This window comes from Amblyomma americanum, chromosome 1 (assembly GCF_052857255.1).
Source record: "Amblyomma americanum isolate KBUSLIRL-KWMA chromosome 1, ASM5285725v1, whole genome shotgun sequence".
NCBI lineage: Eukaryota > Metazoa > Arthropoda > Arachnida > Ixodida > Ixodidae > Amblyomma > Amblyomma americanum.
Genome location: NC_135497.1, coordinates 442,344,803 through 442,360,778, shown reverse-complemented (window position 1 = coordinate 442,360,778; position 15,976 = coordinate 442,344,803). Strand labels below are relative to the sequence as shown.

General features: G+C 48.3%; 1 protein-coding gene across 1 annotated transcript in view; it reads right to left on the bottom strand.

Moving 5' to 3' along the window:
- The window catches only part of LOC144125455 (protein argonaute-2-like), an 89,480-nt gene that overhangs the window by 42,026 nt on the left and 31,478 nt on the right, over nt 1–15,976 (bottom strand). Inside the window, exons 5-6 of the mRNA XM_077658836.1 lie at nt 12,708–12,935; nt 7,630–7,878 (exon numbers count right to left, since the gene is read on the bottom strand). Coding sequence (XP_077514962.1) covers nt 7,630–7,878; nt 12,708–12,935 — 477 coding nt within the window. The remainder of the gene's footprint in view (nt 1–7,629; nt 7,879–12,707; nt 12,936–15,976) is intronic.

Sequence of the window (15,976 nt, the reverse complement as noted above, 5' to 3'; positions counted from 1 at the left end):
AAGTTACCTGCAGCGCCGACTGCAAACACGCTCTCTTCTGAATCCGGCAGTGCTTCCCCTCAAGGACCCCCGGCCAGTACAACCCAAACTGCCATAAATATGGTGCAAGGGCCACATATGACCACATTATGCGAAACTGCGCAAATGATCCGCTTCAAGCGGAGTTGATACAGCTCGCTTCTCCCGAGCGGTGGGACGCCGTGCTGGTAAGGTCGGACCCCAAGATTCAAGGATGGGCATTCCAGCGAGCCAATGAGGTCGCCGCTAGCCATGGGCTAGCGGCCATCTAGTATGTCTCCTGCAATCTGTTCTCGACGCAATAAAAGTTTAAAATCCAATCCATAAAAATTGAAAATTGGCTGTTGGGGAAAGGAAATGGTGCAGTATGTCTCAAATCTCGGCGGAAACCTGAGCCGCGCCGTAAGGGAAGGGACAAAGGAGGGACTGCGAAAAGAAAGCAAGAAGGAAATCCAGTAGTGGAGGGTTCCGGATTTATTTTGACCACCAGGGGACCTTTATATATTACAATTCGTTTTTTGGGGAAAGGAAATGGCTCAGTATCTGTCTCATATATCGTTGGACACCTGAACCGCGCCGTAAGGGAAGGAATAAAGGAGGGAGTGAAAGAAGAAAGGAAGAGGAAGGTGCCATAGTGGAGGGCTCCGAAATAATTTTGACCACCTGGGGATCTTTAACGTGCACTGACATGGCACAGCACACGGGCGCCTCAGCGTTTTTCTTCCATAAAAACGCAGCCGCTGCGGTAGGGTTCGAACCCGGGAACTCCGGATCAGTAGCTTATGATTAAAATTCGAGCCGGAGCTGGAGTTTGTTGTTTCCGATCAAGCCACGTTTGTTGAATGCGTCAACCGTAATGTTAGTGTGAGAACTCCCTACAAACACAACTTCTTTACTAAAACCAGGAAGGGGATGTTTTGGGAGTGGACAAAGTGAGCTGCTTAATGCCAGTTGCCTTGTGCAGTCGCAAGGATTGATTAAAAGTAGCTTCACCTTCTTCTCTATGGGCCACTTCAGGAACTTGTCAAACAAGCCTTCAATTATATACACACGAAACCAAACATAGACACGGCTAAAGCATAGCCTCGGAACTAACAGGTATCCATAGTGGTAACTAGGCCGGCCATCGTTGCCTGTGAAATAACGCAAACGATCAGACGATTTCCTGCAGAATCCATTCCAGTCATCTATGTTCCATACGTACGGGACGGATTTGCTGAGGACGTCGCTTCTGATGCTGAGAGACGCTACGGCCAGCAGTTCCAGAGATTTCGCCTCATCCTCTACTGAAGCCGCCTCATTTTAGCTGCTGTCATCTCCGAAAGTGAAGATCCGGCATCTGCCGGCGTGCGTTCTTCACAAACGGCTTTTACGACCCTGTCCTCCAAACGCGACACGTTACGCTCACACCCCTCGCTGTTCTTCTCTTTCATGGTCCGCTGGATGTAAGCCAGCGCATCCCTGATCTCTGCGATGACTTCGCGTTTGTCTTCAGCCAACGCTGCCTCCGCTCCGGTCGTCAGCTCCGAAAACTTGGGCGGCTGTCACTGCGTCGGCAATATTGGTGCGCTGCGCTGCAAAGGCGCCACTGGTATCAGGGTGCAGACGGTCCTCGAACGAATCCATCTTCGTGCGCAGGGCAGCATTTTCTTCCAATATTTTGCAAGCGTTCCTTTGACTTCCATAAAGGCGTTCGAAAAGTTGTCCTCTGATGCTTGGTCGCGTGCGCGCGGTGGTTCACAGTCACGCGCCAGATGTTCCGCAATGTCTCGGTGTCGGACACTCTCGCTGCATTCGGGGCATCTCACGACGTGGAACTGGCAGGCGTTGGCGAAGTGCTCCAACATGGCGGATGCGACGACCTCCGCGTCGCAGCCGTGCTCAGCGTTCCAGCAGCGTACCTTGCGGCCGAGGATACTGTCCCTGGTGAAGGCTGACCACACCACGTCTTCTTCCTGGAAGGGCTCCTTGTGAAAGGGGCAGTGGTTGCGTTTGGCACCGGCGCCCTCGGAGCAGGACTGGCAGAGCAGGTGTAGACAGGGTAACATGGCTGCCGATGAAGGAACGAGACCGCAGACTATGCACACTCTAGTTGGTGGGAACGGGTTCACAAAACACGTCGGCCTCCAATCGAAGCCTCTGTCGAAACCGAACACTGTCTGCAGGCTCGTGGGCGCCATCGCTGGAGGCACGCACTCAAGCGTCCTAACATGCAGCGTCTCGGCCACAGTCGGCTGAGGATGCAGTCTGCGTGTGCGACTGTTATCACGTTTCCGCCGTCCTTGTCACACCAGGGTATGGTGTAAAAAGAGAAAACACTAGACTGCGAAGCTTTGCGCGCGGCAGCAGACGGTCAGACGGAATCCCGGCCGGTCTGCACTGCGTTGTCAATATTTCCAAGAAGTTATATCTACCCGGTTTACCTGATGAGAAACGCGACGTTCTTCTGTTGGTCGTTTTCACCTCCTCGCTGGCCACAGCTACTCCCTAAGCAGAATTCTTTTCGTCTATCTGTCTCGAAAATGCACATGGAACAGCTGGCGACACCTGGTGTTTGCTGCGGATATCAAGACACGGCGCGAACTTGGGAATCGAAACTGCATTGAGGAGAACAATGCTTTATCTTAGGACATTGCAACGGAAGAAGGCGCTTGTTGATGTAAATTGCGTGGACAGCGGAGTAAGCCGGTAGAATGGTAAGTTGATTACATATATATTTGTTTGAAAAGTGAGAGCTGCGAATGACCGGAAAGGTTTTCGAAATGCCACTACATTAAACGTATAGTTGTTATTCCGGCGGGTGACGCTCTAAGGGAGTTGAAAAGTGGCGTTCGGTAGGGCTGGGCCAGTAGCGTCAGTTTAGTTCCGGTGTTCCAGCGGGAACCTTGCGTGGTCCAGGCTTCGATTACAAGACAGTACTAGAGCGCCGCCATAGTGAATTCTTCTGAAGAACTCTGTTCATTACCTCGTGCATTTCTGACGGCTATGTCTAGGGTTAAAGCCCATCGACGATGAAAGCAACGCATCCGCTGCAGCAGTGGCGAAGTACCCCGCGCTCTTCCAATCAACGTCTCCTGAGCTAAGAGAAATTTTTCTTGCATAAGAATTTGTCCACAGTTTCATGAAACAATGCCACCATTTGTACTAGATTAGGAAACGTGTGCTCCGCGATAAAGCCTAACAAATGATTTGTGGTGGAGCTAGTCGAGGCGAAAACCGGTGCTACAAGTGTACAGTAGCGAGGCTGAGCATCCGTCTAGCATGCATGAGGTGAGAGGTTCGATCCCCAGTGTCGCTGGGTACGCAGCTGTGATACAGTGTGTACAAGCTTCACCTGGCCTGGTGCTCGGCTTAAACAGGGTGAAATGCTTGGAAAATGGGTCTTTGACCCCACCTTGAGCAAACGAAAATACCTTATGCCATGGTCGCAGGCGACGTTACTATTAGCTCTACTCGGATGCGACTCAAGAACAAAGCGACAAATGCCCCTCAGAGGAGACCCTCCAGCAGTGGTGTCGGCCCATTCTCCACATGACCGTTCCCTTCGGAACTGCCAGCTTGAACTCGGAGGCGGTGGCAGAAGGATGGAAAATAAACAAGGGTAAATCAGATTAACCGCGGCGTCTTGAAAATCGGTTGACGCCATTGGCTGGAGGGCCTTCCTTGAAGGGCGTCTGCCGCTTCCTTCTTGAGTTGTATCCGACTATAGCTGGCGTCACTGGCGTCAGGTCCATTCAGCAAACCCTACCTTAATACCCGATCTCGGAGGCCTTGGCTTAGTATAAATGCTACTCGCCTCATGCCCTAAAGTGTGGCTCTAATTGATTGTCTTTCGTCGCTAAAATTATTTTGTACGTATAATTTCACAGTCATAGATATAATACATTGACTTCGCGTTGAGAAGACCTCTTAGTGGAGACTAGTGTTGCTGCTGTTAACAGCTGTAGAATTCCTGAATGTTTACAAATAACCGAGGTGGCGCTACAATCGCTAGCGGGCTCGCGGTAGGAAAGGGGCCGGGGGCGTCATCGTGGGGTAGACCTGAGCACCAGTTTTTCAAGGCCTGTAGGCGCGTTCTCCGTCTCTGGAAATCACAAAAGTGGTCGATGCTTTTCATGGGTTCCTGCTGCCCTCCCCCCGGCCCTCCTTTCCTAATTCGCCTTTTATCAACATAGGGTCCAACCCTCACAGGGTTGACACGCTCATAGGATGTCAACCCTCTGTAAGACGGCCGCCAAGCCTATCCTTATATCTACTTGCAACCCATACGGAGACGAACACTGTTTCAGGGCTGCAGTGCAAGGACGTCCGTGACTCGAACCATGCGCTGCTATAGCGATCCGCCACCTAACACGGGACAACGGGTTTTTTAACGGCTACACTGTCACCTATCTGTCCGCAGGTTTCTATCTGTCCGCCCGTCCTCAGCACAAGACAGCTCGAGGAAATAAAAGCTGTGCAAATAGATATGTTCGACGGGGATTCGAACCTGCACCTTTGAGGTGTCAGTGTGGGTATGCAACGCCACGCGTTGGGTCGTTTGCGCAGACGCGAGAAGACAGCGCTGCTGCCACGTTGATCTAGCTAAGCGTTAACGCTTATGCACGGGCACTTCCTCATGTAAGTGTTGCCATTCAATTAGTGCGACTGTACAACAACACCGCTGCTAAAAAAAACGGACTAATTTCGCACAGCGAAGTACAAAGGGGATAGCAGGGATTTTTACAAAAGAGAACTTATATGAGAGATAAACTTTTCTTATGACTGCTCACTATCTTCACGAGATAACTGAACGTATTCCTTGACAGCACTGTGCATTTATATCCGTTTAAAATGCGCATGTGTTTTCTTGTGATGCGTACTCCGTAGCGTTCGAGCACCTGTTCTTCAACGCCCTCGTATGTCCTCTTGTAGTACGCAATCACACGTCGTTCTGCACTGGGGGACAGTGCCCGCGTTCTTTCTTTCGCGTGAGCGATTTTTTGTGGGTCTGGTTGGCTTGTCGGGTGCACAAAATGGCTCTAAGTGTGCTTGTGTCAACGCTAGCGTGCTGGTTCCTTGAATCCGCCTGAACGATCTCACCTCGAAAGCGTGACACCATTGGGAGGTAAGTGAAATTAAAAAAAAAAGAATGGCGCACGATTTAGCACGATTAGGCCACCTACGAATTAAGTCTGCTAGAACTTTGGTTTTCAATTCGATTTAGGTTCCAGGCTCGGTTTTCAATGTCAAGCAGGTGCCTCAGAAAAATGTGGGCGAAATCGGACTTAGGTTCCGCCTTAAGGATATGACGCGATAGAGTTAATGGGCTGATGCCCATGTATGTGGAAATGGTCATTCTCTACTTTTAGTTCATAGATCGCTGGCAGTCCTTATACCAGTGCCAGCGGAGTGGCGCAGCTGTTAAGCGATGCGCCAGAGCCGTGCGATGGCAGGTGCTGCCACCGGTGAGGTTAGCGCGACCCATGTTTCTCTTCCCGAGCAAACTCAAGGATTCGTACAGACAAGCGTCGGCGACATTTGAAATTGGGGGTTTCAGTCCTGGCGTACCAAAAAGGTGCTTGCGCCGCGACGCCGATAACAGGCGATAATTCATAGCGGACATATCGTACAGCCTACGTCATCGCTGAATGCTTACAAGCGACGTAACGTCCAAAAGAAGTGCAAATATTGTAAATGCTCGCCAAAGTTGACCAATATAAAAATTCTAGGCAGAAGTCGAACGGTACCTACTGGTAGCGTTTATCAGAATAAAAGGCTGATATATGTATCAGCGACATTTCACTGCGCTTGAAGCGAAAATATAATTTCTCTGGAGACGTACCTAATATTATGGAAATTTTGATATGATGAATCACTGCATGACTGCATATATGTACGTGCGTTCTTTCTGAATAAACAGTTGTGAGTTCACGCCTGTATTGTTCCCTTCATGTGCTGCGTTAAATTTAATTCCATCTTGGCAAAGCAACAAGTGCATAAAGATTTTTTTGCTGACAATGTTCATTGTGTTGTTGCTTGCGTGTGGATGAGATAAAAACAATGAACAGTAGGCATGCATTCCTGCAGTGGGGTAATATAGGCGTAGCACGGATTAGCCAGCAATTTTTTAATCGACCAGGGTCGGCTGCATTAATTATGATTAAGCTGGAGGATAAATGTCACATAACCTCGTACTCCCGTACAGCTTTTCTTCAGAGTTCTCTGCTTTCTGCTGCTGCCCACCCACACCTCGCCGTATTTCACTATTTCGAATGGAACGACAGCCGAAGAAGCGTGTTGGCGTAGTGCTCATGTCACAACGAGGCAAGGCTTTTCGTGGACAGAGATACGAGTCGGTAACCAGGGGCAGATTCATGTGTTACTCTTGGAAATGCTGGTCGCATTTCAACAGCGTATTTCTTGGACTTTTTTTCGTCCACATAATGGGGTCCAGCCGAGATAAGGGGGAGGGGGCTCCCTTTCCTCCCATAAATACGCCCCTGTCGGTAACCCCGAGGATGTGCCATATATAGCGCCCACAATCTATACACGAATAAGCCGATAAAGGTGTAAAAACAAAATAAGCTGTCCTCTAGCGCGCTCACATTTAGGGGCAGGGTATTTTGCCCAAGTTCCGTAGGAGATTTCAGTCACTAAATATACGGAATGCTTACTCTTAGCAACGGTAGTATATTCCTACTGCAAAGCATGGTAACTTAATGCAATTGGCAAAGGCAGTAGGCATACAAGCGCAGCGGCGGATTGGTCGAATTGCGTTCCTTACAGTTAATTGTCTCGTGCAGTCGCTAGGATCGATGAGAACTAGCTTAACCTTCTTATCCATGGGTCAATTCAGGAATTTGTCGCACAAGCCCTCGAGTATGTAAACACGAGGCCAAACACGGTGGCCGTGAAAACATTGGCCCGGAACTATAAGGTTTCCATGGTGGTAGCTAGGCTGGTCATCGCTGCTTGTGCGGAATGGCGAAGAACGTGCTTGGGAGAGAAATTCATCCCAGTCATATATGGTTCATTCGAACGGAACCTACTTGTCCAGAAAATCACCACCGATGTTCAGGGAAGCGATGATCAGCTGTTCCTCAGCTTTGGCCTCGTCGTCTACTGACGCAGCCTGTTTTCCAGCAGACGCCGCCGAAGCTAAAAATCCGGCATCTCCCAGCGTGCGATCTTCACACAAGGCTTCTACGACCTTGTCCTTCATAAACAGCGCTGTCCGCTCACACTCTGGCATGACTACCTCTTTCATGGACCTCCCGTTTCCAGCCAGTGCGTCCCTGATTTCCGATGCGACTTCGCGCCTGTGTTCAGCTAATGCCGTCTCGGCCAAGGTCTTGAGCCCCAAAACCTTGTTTTCTAGAGCGTCCGTCACTGCACTGGCGATAGTAGTGGACTGAGATGCTACTGTGTTTTAAGTCTCAGGGCGCAGACACTGCTCGAATGAATCCAGCTTCATCCGCAGGGCACCATTCCCTTCCTGTATCTTTCCTAACGCTTCTTTTATTTGCATGAATACGTTGCCAAATTTATCGTCTTGTTCGCGTGCGCGGGACGATAAACAGTCGCGCTCCAGATGTTCCGCAATGTCCTGGTGCAGGACCATCTGGATACACAAGGGGAGATCATGGCGTGGTACTGGTAGGTGTTGGCGAAGTGTTCCAACATGGCGGACGCCACGCACTCGGCATCGCAGCCGTGCTCAGAGTTACAGCGGCGTACCTTTTGGCCGAGAACGTTGCCCCTGCTGATGGTTGTCCACGCCATGTCTTCCTCCTGGAAAGGCTCTTTGTCCAGGGGGCAGTGGCTGCGCTTAGCAGCGGCGCCGTCGTAGCAGGGCTGGCATACGGAGTGACGCCAACTCTGCCGCCAAAGCAGTGACGAGACCGCACACTCTGCTCGAAGGGAAAGGGTTCAAGAAGAACGTGGGCCGCCGATCGAGGCCGGTGCCGAAACCGAACACTACCGGCATGCATGCGGGCGCTATGGCCTGAGGCATGCAGTCAAGTGTCCTCAGAGGGAACATCCGGGAACATTGACATGCCCGCACGCACGACTCCCGGGAGAACACCACTCGACCAGCCACGGACCACCGAGGTAACGTGCGCCAGTCTGTGGATCGGCCCTGTCGTGCTCCTCAGGTCGTCTACTCTCCCAGTGCCCGGGGAACAAATTGTGTTTCTTTTCGCTCTGTGTTAGTGCGCTTTAAATGCAGATTCTGTTGAATTGTAATCTCTCTCGATTGTTAATTTGCATGAGTTGCACTGTATTTGTAAATCACTTTGTATGTGCTCGTACGAATGGTTGCGAAATCCTCTGTATCGTCTCTCTGCTGTATAAGCTTTGTTTGGTTTTGTGAACCTTTGGCTCCGACCCATTCTCTGGCTTGCGCCGGCGAAGGGTGGGCACCAAACGACCAACCCCCTCGGCTCTTGGTAGCTGGTCTCCGGCTGAGCTTGGCACATTGAGTCAATGGCATCTCTTTTGGCACCGAGACCGCTACCCCCACACGCTCTAAGGGTGTCTCGGTGCGCACACAAAGGTGCGCGAAGTACTGACACCCAGCAGCACAACTAATCGGCCCAATATTGAGAATATACTGGCAAATGTTTATCACCAGAGTGAAATCAGTCATTCGCAAAATTGGCCCATTTGCCTGCGCTGCTTGGGAAGGGACTAGCTCACGAAGTCTAGTCGGCTGACCGAGTTTGCGCGGAGCTTGACTTTGAGTGTCAACCTAGGCGCATGAAGAAATAAAATATAAGTATTGCTGCGACTGGGCGATGAACCCTCGGAGGCCCGAACAGATCAGATTCGCTCGCCACTACACAAGGAGCACTGTGCTATCTCCGCAGCCGATCACGCCTCGTGTCAAAAAACCACACTCACTCATGCTGTCCATTGCACGTCATCGTCTATATCAACTTCCATCTGCGGCGTGAACAGATCAGATCAGCCTAACCTCTTTCAGAGCTTAACCTTAGCCCAATATCACAGCAAAGCAAAACACAACCAGCCAAGCAAAACCTTGAGCCAACCTAGCCAAACACATGCTTTCGCACCTCTACTCGGCTTAACTACGTTTCAAAACCCTATCACTTTTTTAGCATGTGTTGTAGTTGAAAAGACTGGATCCGGACAACGCTGGCCAATGCAAGCGCCAGTGACTGCAAGACAAGGAAACCTCATGTAACGGCCAACTTTATCGACTTTTTTTATTAGAACTTAATAGATTTCAAGGCACAAGAACAGCAAACAACAATGTAGGCTCCCGCACTCTTCGGACAGCACATGAAAGAACAAAACCAAGGAAATCCTTCGCCTAGCGAGCCTGCAAGAAAACAAAAGGTGCAATTAGTGGCGGCTTGGCTGACTTACGCTAACCTGGAAATTGTTCCGTCGAATTTGAATCAAAGCCAGCCCGAGCCTCTAACAACGAAAACCACCGATTAGTAGTTGCTCATACCAGGCTTGCGGAGCTACAACTGAAAGATACTGATAATACATCTCTTCCATGAAAATAAATCCGTTATTTCATAGTCTCCGATTATTTGCGATTGTTTCCGATCACAAAGAAAGATTTTTGATCTCTATGTTCATCACACTGGTATCTATAGAGAATGCTGAAAAACAGTGACAAATGGCATATACAGCGATCTCACAGAACGAACTCCGAGATCCATGCATCCGCTAAAAAAGGCCAATGTCGCCTATATAGGCAAATAGAAAACAACTCACCGCTATGAATTGAAGTCTCACCAATATGCACTATTCATGCAGTGAACACTGATAGCCCCTTTCTAGGACATACTGCGCATCACCATTTAATATCTTGTAGCATTACTTGTCCATGTACCTCAGCGCAAATTGACTGCCCATTTATGCTTAGATTATATTTATTGTTTTTTTTATTCTTTTTCTGCTATATAGATATTTTCCGCGCTTCTCGCCTTACGATATTTTCGCCACAATACTCTTCCCCATGTAGAGTATGCTCTAAACAGAAAGGAGTAAAAAGGGAGTAAGAAAGGGAAGTAAGCTGTCCTATCCGCTAGGAGGCAGCTTACTCTCTTTCTTACTCCCATATAGGCGTTTGTTTGTGTTTAGAGTGTAGCATACGAGCTAAAATCTCTTGTTTAAATTAAAGGGCTTCTCGCTCTATCTATCGCAAAGGGACACCCGCGGGGCTTGACAACTAGCTGACGGCTATGCAGTTGAACGTCGCGAAGGCTGCGGTTTTTAAAGTTAGATCGCATTTTTGTGCAGCTATGAAATGCTCTCAAGGTGCAGAAAGCCGGTTAAATTCAGTTCAGGTTCTTCTCTGCCTGCAATACATACAGCATATATGAGTATAGCAAGTCGGGGCGCAGGCAGCGAGAAAAAGAGAAAATATCGCCGGACAGTGGTCAATAACATTTTGTTAGGACGACAAAAAAAAGCATATTAGGCGCATATATATTTAACGGAAAATTTTGGTTGTGCGCTCATAGAAGATGCACAGCTGAACTAAGCGCAATTAAACACGTGAAAGGCACACAACACAGGGCAAGCGCTTTGTGTTCATGTTCCTATTCAGTTGCGCATCTGTGATGTGTAGCTTACAATGAACCAAACTGAAACACTCTAAGTTCCGATCATAGAATTTGGATCAAAATTCTCTCGTTTTTAATTTCGTCTGGTGGTAAACTTCTAGTTTCGGTAACACAAAACGAATTTATAACCGATTAATTTTTTCCTCGTGGAGGAATTCAATGCAGCGGCCCTAATGTGGGCGGAGCAGCACTTAACAGTTAAGTCGTCTCTCACTACAACAAAACGCATTAAAAAATGTTGCTATACGGCATTCGTAAAGCGGTGATCTTTATCGTCCATCCCATGCATACCACTTCACCTGCGCCTTGAACACACGACAGTGCAACGCCAAGAGGGCCGGGAGAAGATGTCCACTGCGTGTCACGTATATCTTGTCCTCTACGTCTTGCGCACATGTCCAACATTCTTCGACAAAAAAAATGAAATTTGGGAAAGTGTAAGATTCTGGTATTGAAATATTCAAGGCCCATTCTTCCGATATCTGGAAAAATCTTCCTTTTATACTGTTTCCATTGCTCGCATCGAGCAGTTATGACTGTAATAGAAAACCAATGAGGAACACTTTGGACTGTAGCAAAAACGTTAAAAGCAAAAAAAAATGCAAGCCTGCAGGCGGTAGGTTGGGGATATATTGATCGTTGTAGTAGAATTTTACAATATATGAGGAACACTGCGCTCATAATACCCTCCCTATACCCTATATAACACCCTCCCTGCAAATGCCTTTAAACGTTTTCCCGTTCCAGATTGCTTTTCTCCAGAACTGTTGGGTATGACGTCAGTGGTGCGCCTCCAGGCTCACCGTAACCGGAATGCAGGGGCAGCGGAGAACCTCCTCCATTACACGAAGTACATGGAGGCCTGCAGTTCCTGCAGCACCTTGACGGCCTCCACGTATTGGGCAGTGGTCAACACTGTGTCACCGCCGCCCTCAGACGACTGGCTGACCGCGCCGGACGTCTCCAGCTTGCTGGCGATGTGGTGTTTTGCACGGAAGGCGGCCAGGTGCGCGTAGTACACAGGGGCCGGGATGCTCACGCTCCTTGCACATCGGGAGTATGTGTGGCACAGGTAGAAGCTGAGCTTCTGCAGGTCGTCCGCGCTGAACATGGAGTCATCCCACACGACATAGTAGTGGGCCGGCCGGCTGGTGCCCTGCGGGTGCGCCGAGGAGTACACTTATTCACATGCGAGAATTCCAAGGGCCGTGTCATGTTGTGTCGCGTCGTGTCGAGGTATGTGGTGGTGCGGTGTGGTCCTGCTTGTGGTGCGATGTGGTGTGGCGTGGTGTTTGCGGTTTAAATGCGCCATTACGTGGGAAGGACAGTGTTTAAACGCAATATACAAAAACCGGCAGTGCCCATGAGCAACCCATGCACTTGCCCTGCTCCTAATGCCGCATGCACAACATGTTTCCGGCTTTATCTGGCCTTAGATGCCCTCGCGCCAATAAATACAGTGAATAACTATTTCCTGGCTGGCTGTCATCAGCGCATTGGTCGGTCATCGTCATCTATGTCGGTGTCCCGACTTCGGGACAGCATAAACACCGAGGCATACAAGCCGACACGACTAATTAAACAAAAATCAATTTTTGACCGTTTTTTTAGACTTAAAAGCCGCTTCCATCTTTTACGTACGAGCTAAACATCAAGCGCTTCTCTTTTCACCCAACCTTCTGCAATCATGGCTCAGTAGACGCCACCTCGAGAATAAAAACCAATGACCATATCCACATGACAGCATCACTGAGCACTGGCCATAGAGGCCCCCCATGCGCAACTTCCGATACCGCTTCCCCAAAGGTGAACGATGACGACACAGTCACACACAGCGCTCCTGATGGACTCAATGTAAAGCGGAAATCTTCCATCACAGTTTCGCGCGTAGGTGATCTCGAAAACCATGCTTCCGTTTCCTCAAGATGTGGAAGGCCTACACCGCAGGCGCTCCTGGAATTTGTAGCGCATTAACGACGCGACACGACTTTGGCGATGCCGGCGCCCGGACTATTTCCTCCGCAAATTCATAAACGAAAACACCGCAGACCATTTCTTCCCGCTGACAATCGCAACAAGAGCGGAGAAGAGGACGCCTACCTGGATGCCGAAGTGGCTGCAGAGGAAGAAGTCGAAGTCCAGCGGGTGCGTGACCACCGAGTCTACGGTCGTGCCTGGTGGGACGTTGCGACACTTGCCCACGCCGTCGCGGTCGTTGGCGGGCATGAACCTCGTGTGATGCCGCTTCTGGACCACGATGAAAGTAATTGCTGGCTCGTAGGTCTCGTTGGGAGACAGTTCCTTGCACGCCAGCCGGATGGCGCTCACCTGCGAGATTTGAGAGCGGAAACAAAAAATGTCGGTCAAGGCTGAAAGGCCATTCGAATCATCACGATATCTGCCTAGTTCAGAATGTAAACCAAACAATTTGGATGTTCACGAACTATGCTGTCGTATCTTATACAATTGTCGTTTCACAAAGAGTGTACGGCGAAGATCACCGTTTTTTTAAGCAATGCTATTATCGGTTGTACTCTGGTTAAACGAGCCGTTTCAGCTACCGTTCAGTTCAACGGAAGTGCAGCTTTTCCAACTGACGCCTAAATGAATAACAGTCGGCTGCAGTTACTCGGCATACTCCTCTAAATTGAGTTCACGCGGTCCACATTCCGGATCACGTGATCGGTTTGCACCTAACTGTGCGCATTGACCACCTAGTTGACTTCACTCAACAAAAATTTCTGTGCAAGCTTGGCGTTTCAGTATACCTGTAGTGAACAACCACACAGAGCCAAAAAAAAATTCAGTACAGGAACGTCCGGCTTCACCGCTCAGCCGTTGTTTTACTGGTGCCACTTCGCGGGCTTTTTTTTCTGGCTACACTAATCCGAATATAGTCGGATACACTCAGGAATGAAGCCGATTTTCTCCGTAAAAGGACCCCCTTCCAGCCAATGGCTTCGGCTTATCATCACGAACTCTCAAGGCTGACAATGCGGTGTGCGCCGTGGCAGTGACAATAGTCTTCCCTGTGAGGGGGGAGACTAACCCCTTTCATCTAGCATTCGCCACGTGGTTACCCAAGCAGGCTCATGAGAATTGGTCTATGCCATTGGCTGCAAGACAGTCCATTCAGGGTTCTTGAGTTGCTGGGTTCTTGAGTTGTATCCGACTATAATGGAAGTTGTAGTTGTACTTATATTAGCCAAGATAGCAAGATGTGGCAGCCGGAAATGCCGCCGACTCGGCCGATGCAGCGGGTCAGTAGACTGGTCCCACTGCGTATCTCCACTGAGCTGAGATCTCAACAGCAGGTGGCGCTGCCTTTTATTACCCGTGCCACACGCGCACATTCTAGATGTTTGTAGCCTTAAGTTTGCATATGCCCTTATTTTCGGAGCTGGCGCTACACGTCCAGATTTAACGACATTATTATTTATTGGCAGATTTATTGACATTACTGATTCGCAACTAAACAGAGGAGATTACAATCCAATAAATGACGAAATTCAAATGTTTTCTGATAATATTCTGACACCCTCTTTTCAATATAAGTCAGTAGAATATAACCGCGGGTTCAATTTAGAGGCAAGCTCGCCGAAATAGTAGCCAAACATGTCCCGCTTATCACGCTATCAAATCATAAACCTAACACTTGCTTTACAAGAAAGCATCAATGCATGAGAAATAAGAAAAAAACGGCTGTACAAAAAAACCTACCTAAACCTCTGTTGTTCTGGCCTTTGTGACGAAAAATTTTTTTTTTCAAAAAGCCCTTCGTGCGCTACTTAAGAACAATAAAAGCAAGTCCTTCAAAACAATACGTCCGAACAGTGTCAGTAATGATATATCAATACATGATATTGACAGCACCCCCTACTTCGATGCTGAATGTCCTAAAGCATTTAACTCGTTTTTCGCATATATTTTCACCCAAGAAGATAATCCTAACGTCTCGTATGTACCTGATTTTGGTTACCCGTACATGGCGCCGGTTGACATTACACTTGATGGCTTAGTACACCTGATAAATAACCTAGTACCCTCTTTTTCTGGTGTTGAATAAATCAATTCAAAATACTAAAGAAATGCCATTTCTGTCTCCAAAATCATCTTCCTTCATATCTTTAAGCAGTCAATATCTACAGGTGAGGTTTCCACCGGTTGAAAAATAGGAAAGGTTGTACCGGTTTTCAAAAGTGGCTACAAACACTCGCACGAAAACTGCCCACTTCCACCTTTTTGGACTTTGCCAAAGAATTTTATCGGGTAGAACATTGCCGACAAATATCTAAGCTTTGTGCGCTTAAATTACATTCTTCAACTCTGTCATGGGTCCGTAGTTTTCTTTCTAATTGCCAGCAGTACACCGTTGTTAACAAGTATTAATTTCCTGTTTGCGATGTTACATCGGGCGCGGCGCTAGAAGCCTCCTCTGTCCATTACTATTAATAATTTACATTAATAACCTGCCAGCAACAATCTCATCTTAGATACACATATTTGCTGACGTCTGCATTATTCATTGACCAATAAAATTTACTAATGGCCACCTTGTACTTCAAAGTCACCTCGATTGCATAAACGACTGGTGTAAAACGTGTCTAATGACAAAACATTTCTAAGTGTAATATAATTACTTTTAGCCGAAAATGCGCAACTTCGAATTTTCCATACCGCAATATTAACGATACATTGGCTCGGAATACGCAGTATAAGCATCTAGGCGTCCATATTTCACCAAACTTTTCTCGGGCTGAACACACATCCACCACTTTCGTTAATGCTTCCCGGTCACTAGTTTTCTTTCGCCGTAACCTGCTATGCACTACCCCTGACATGCGTAAACAAGCCTATATTACTTTTGTAGCACCGCAGCTAGAGTACACTTCATCCATCTGGTCACCTTATCAGAAATATCTAATAGAGAAGTTGGAAGCTGTCCAGAATCGGGCTTGTCGTCTCATTTTGGCAAAATTACAGTTATCGGTCCAGTGCAACCCAACTGAAGATCAAACTTTCGCTCCATGCATCCTTTGCAAATTCGTCGCGAGACTGCCCTTTTATCTATCTTTCACAAATACGTCTATGCCACTGATTCACCGCCAGCACATCTACAACGTCCCTCCTACTTATAACTGCAGCTATGCCGAATTTATGGCAACACACATGATTTCAACTTCTCGTCACTCCCGCGTGCCATTCGTCTCTGGAACGATCTTCCGGACTGCACCGCCCTGCAGGCTCATCAAGACCCCTTTCGCGAAGATCTACCCAAACATTTCGTTGATAACGGTTAGCACGTCATTTAAATACTCAGGATTCGTACAACTTCGTTTTCAGCAGCTTGAGACTATTGCCTCTTCGGT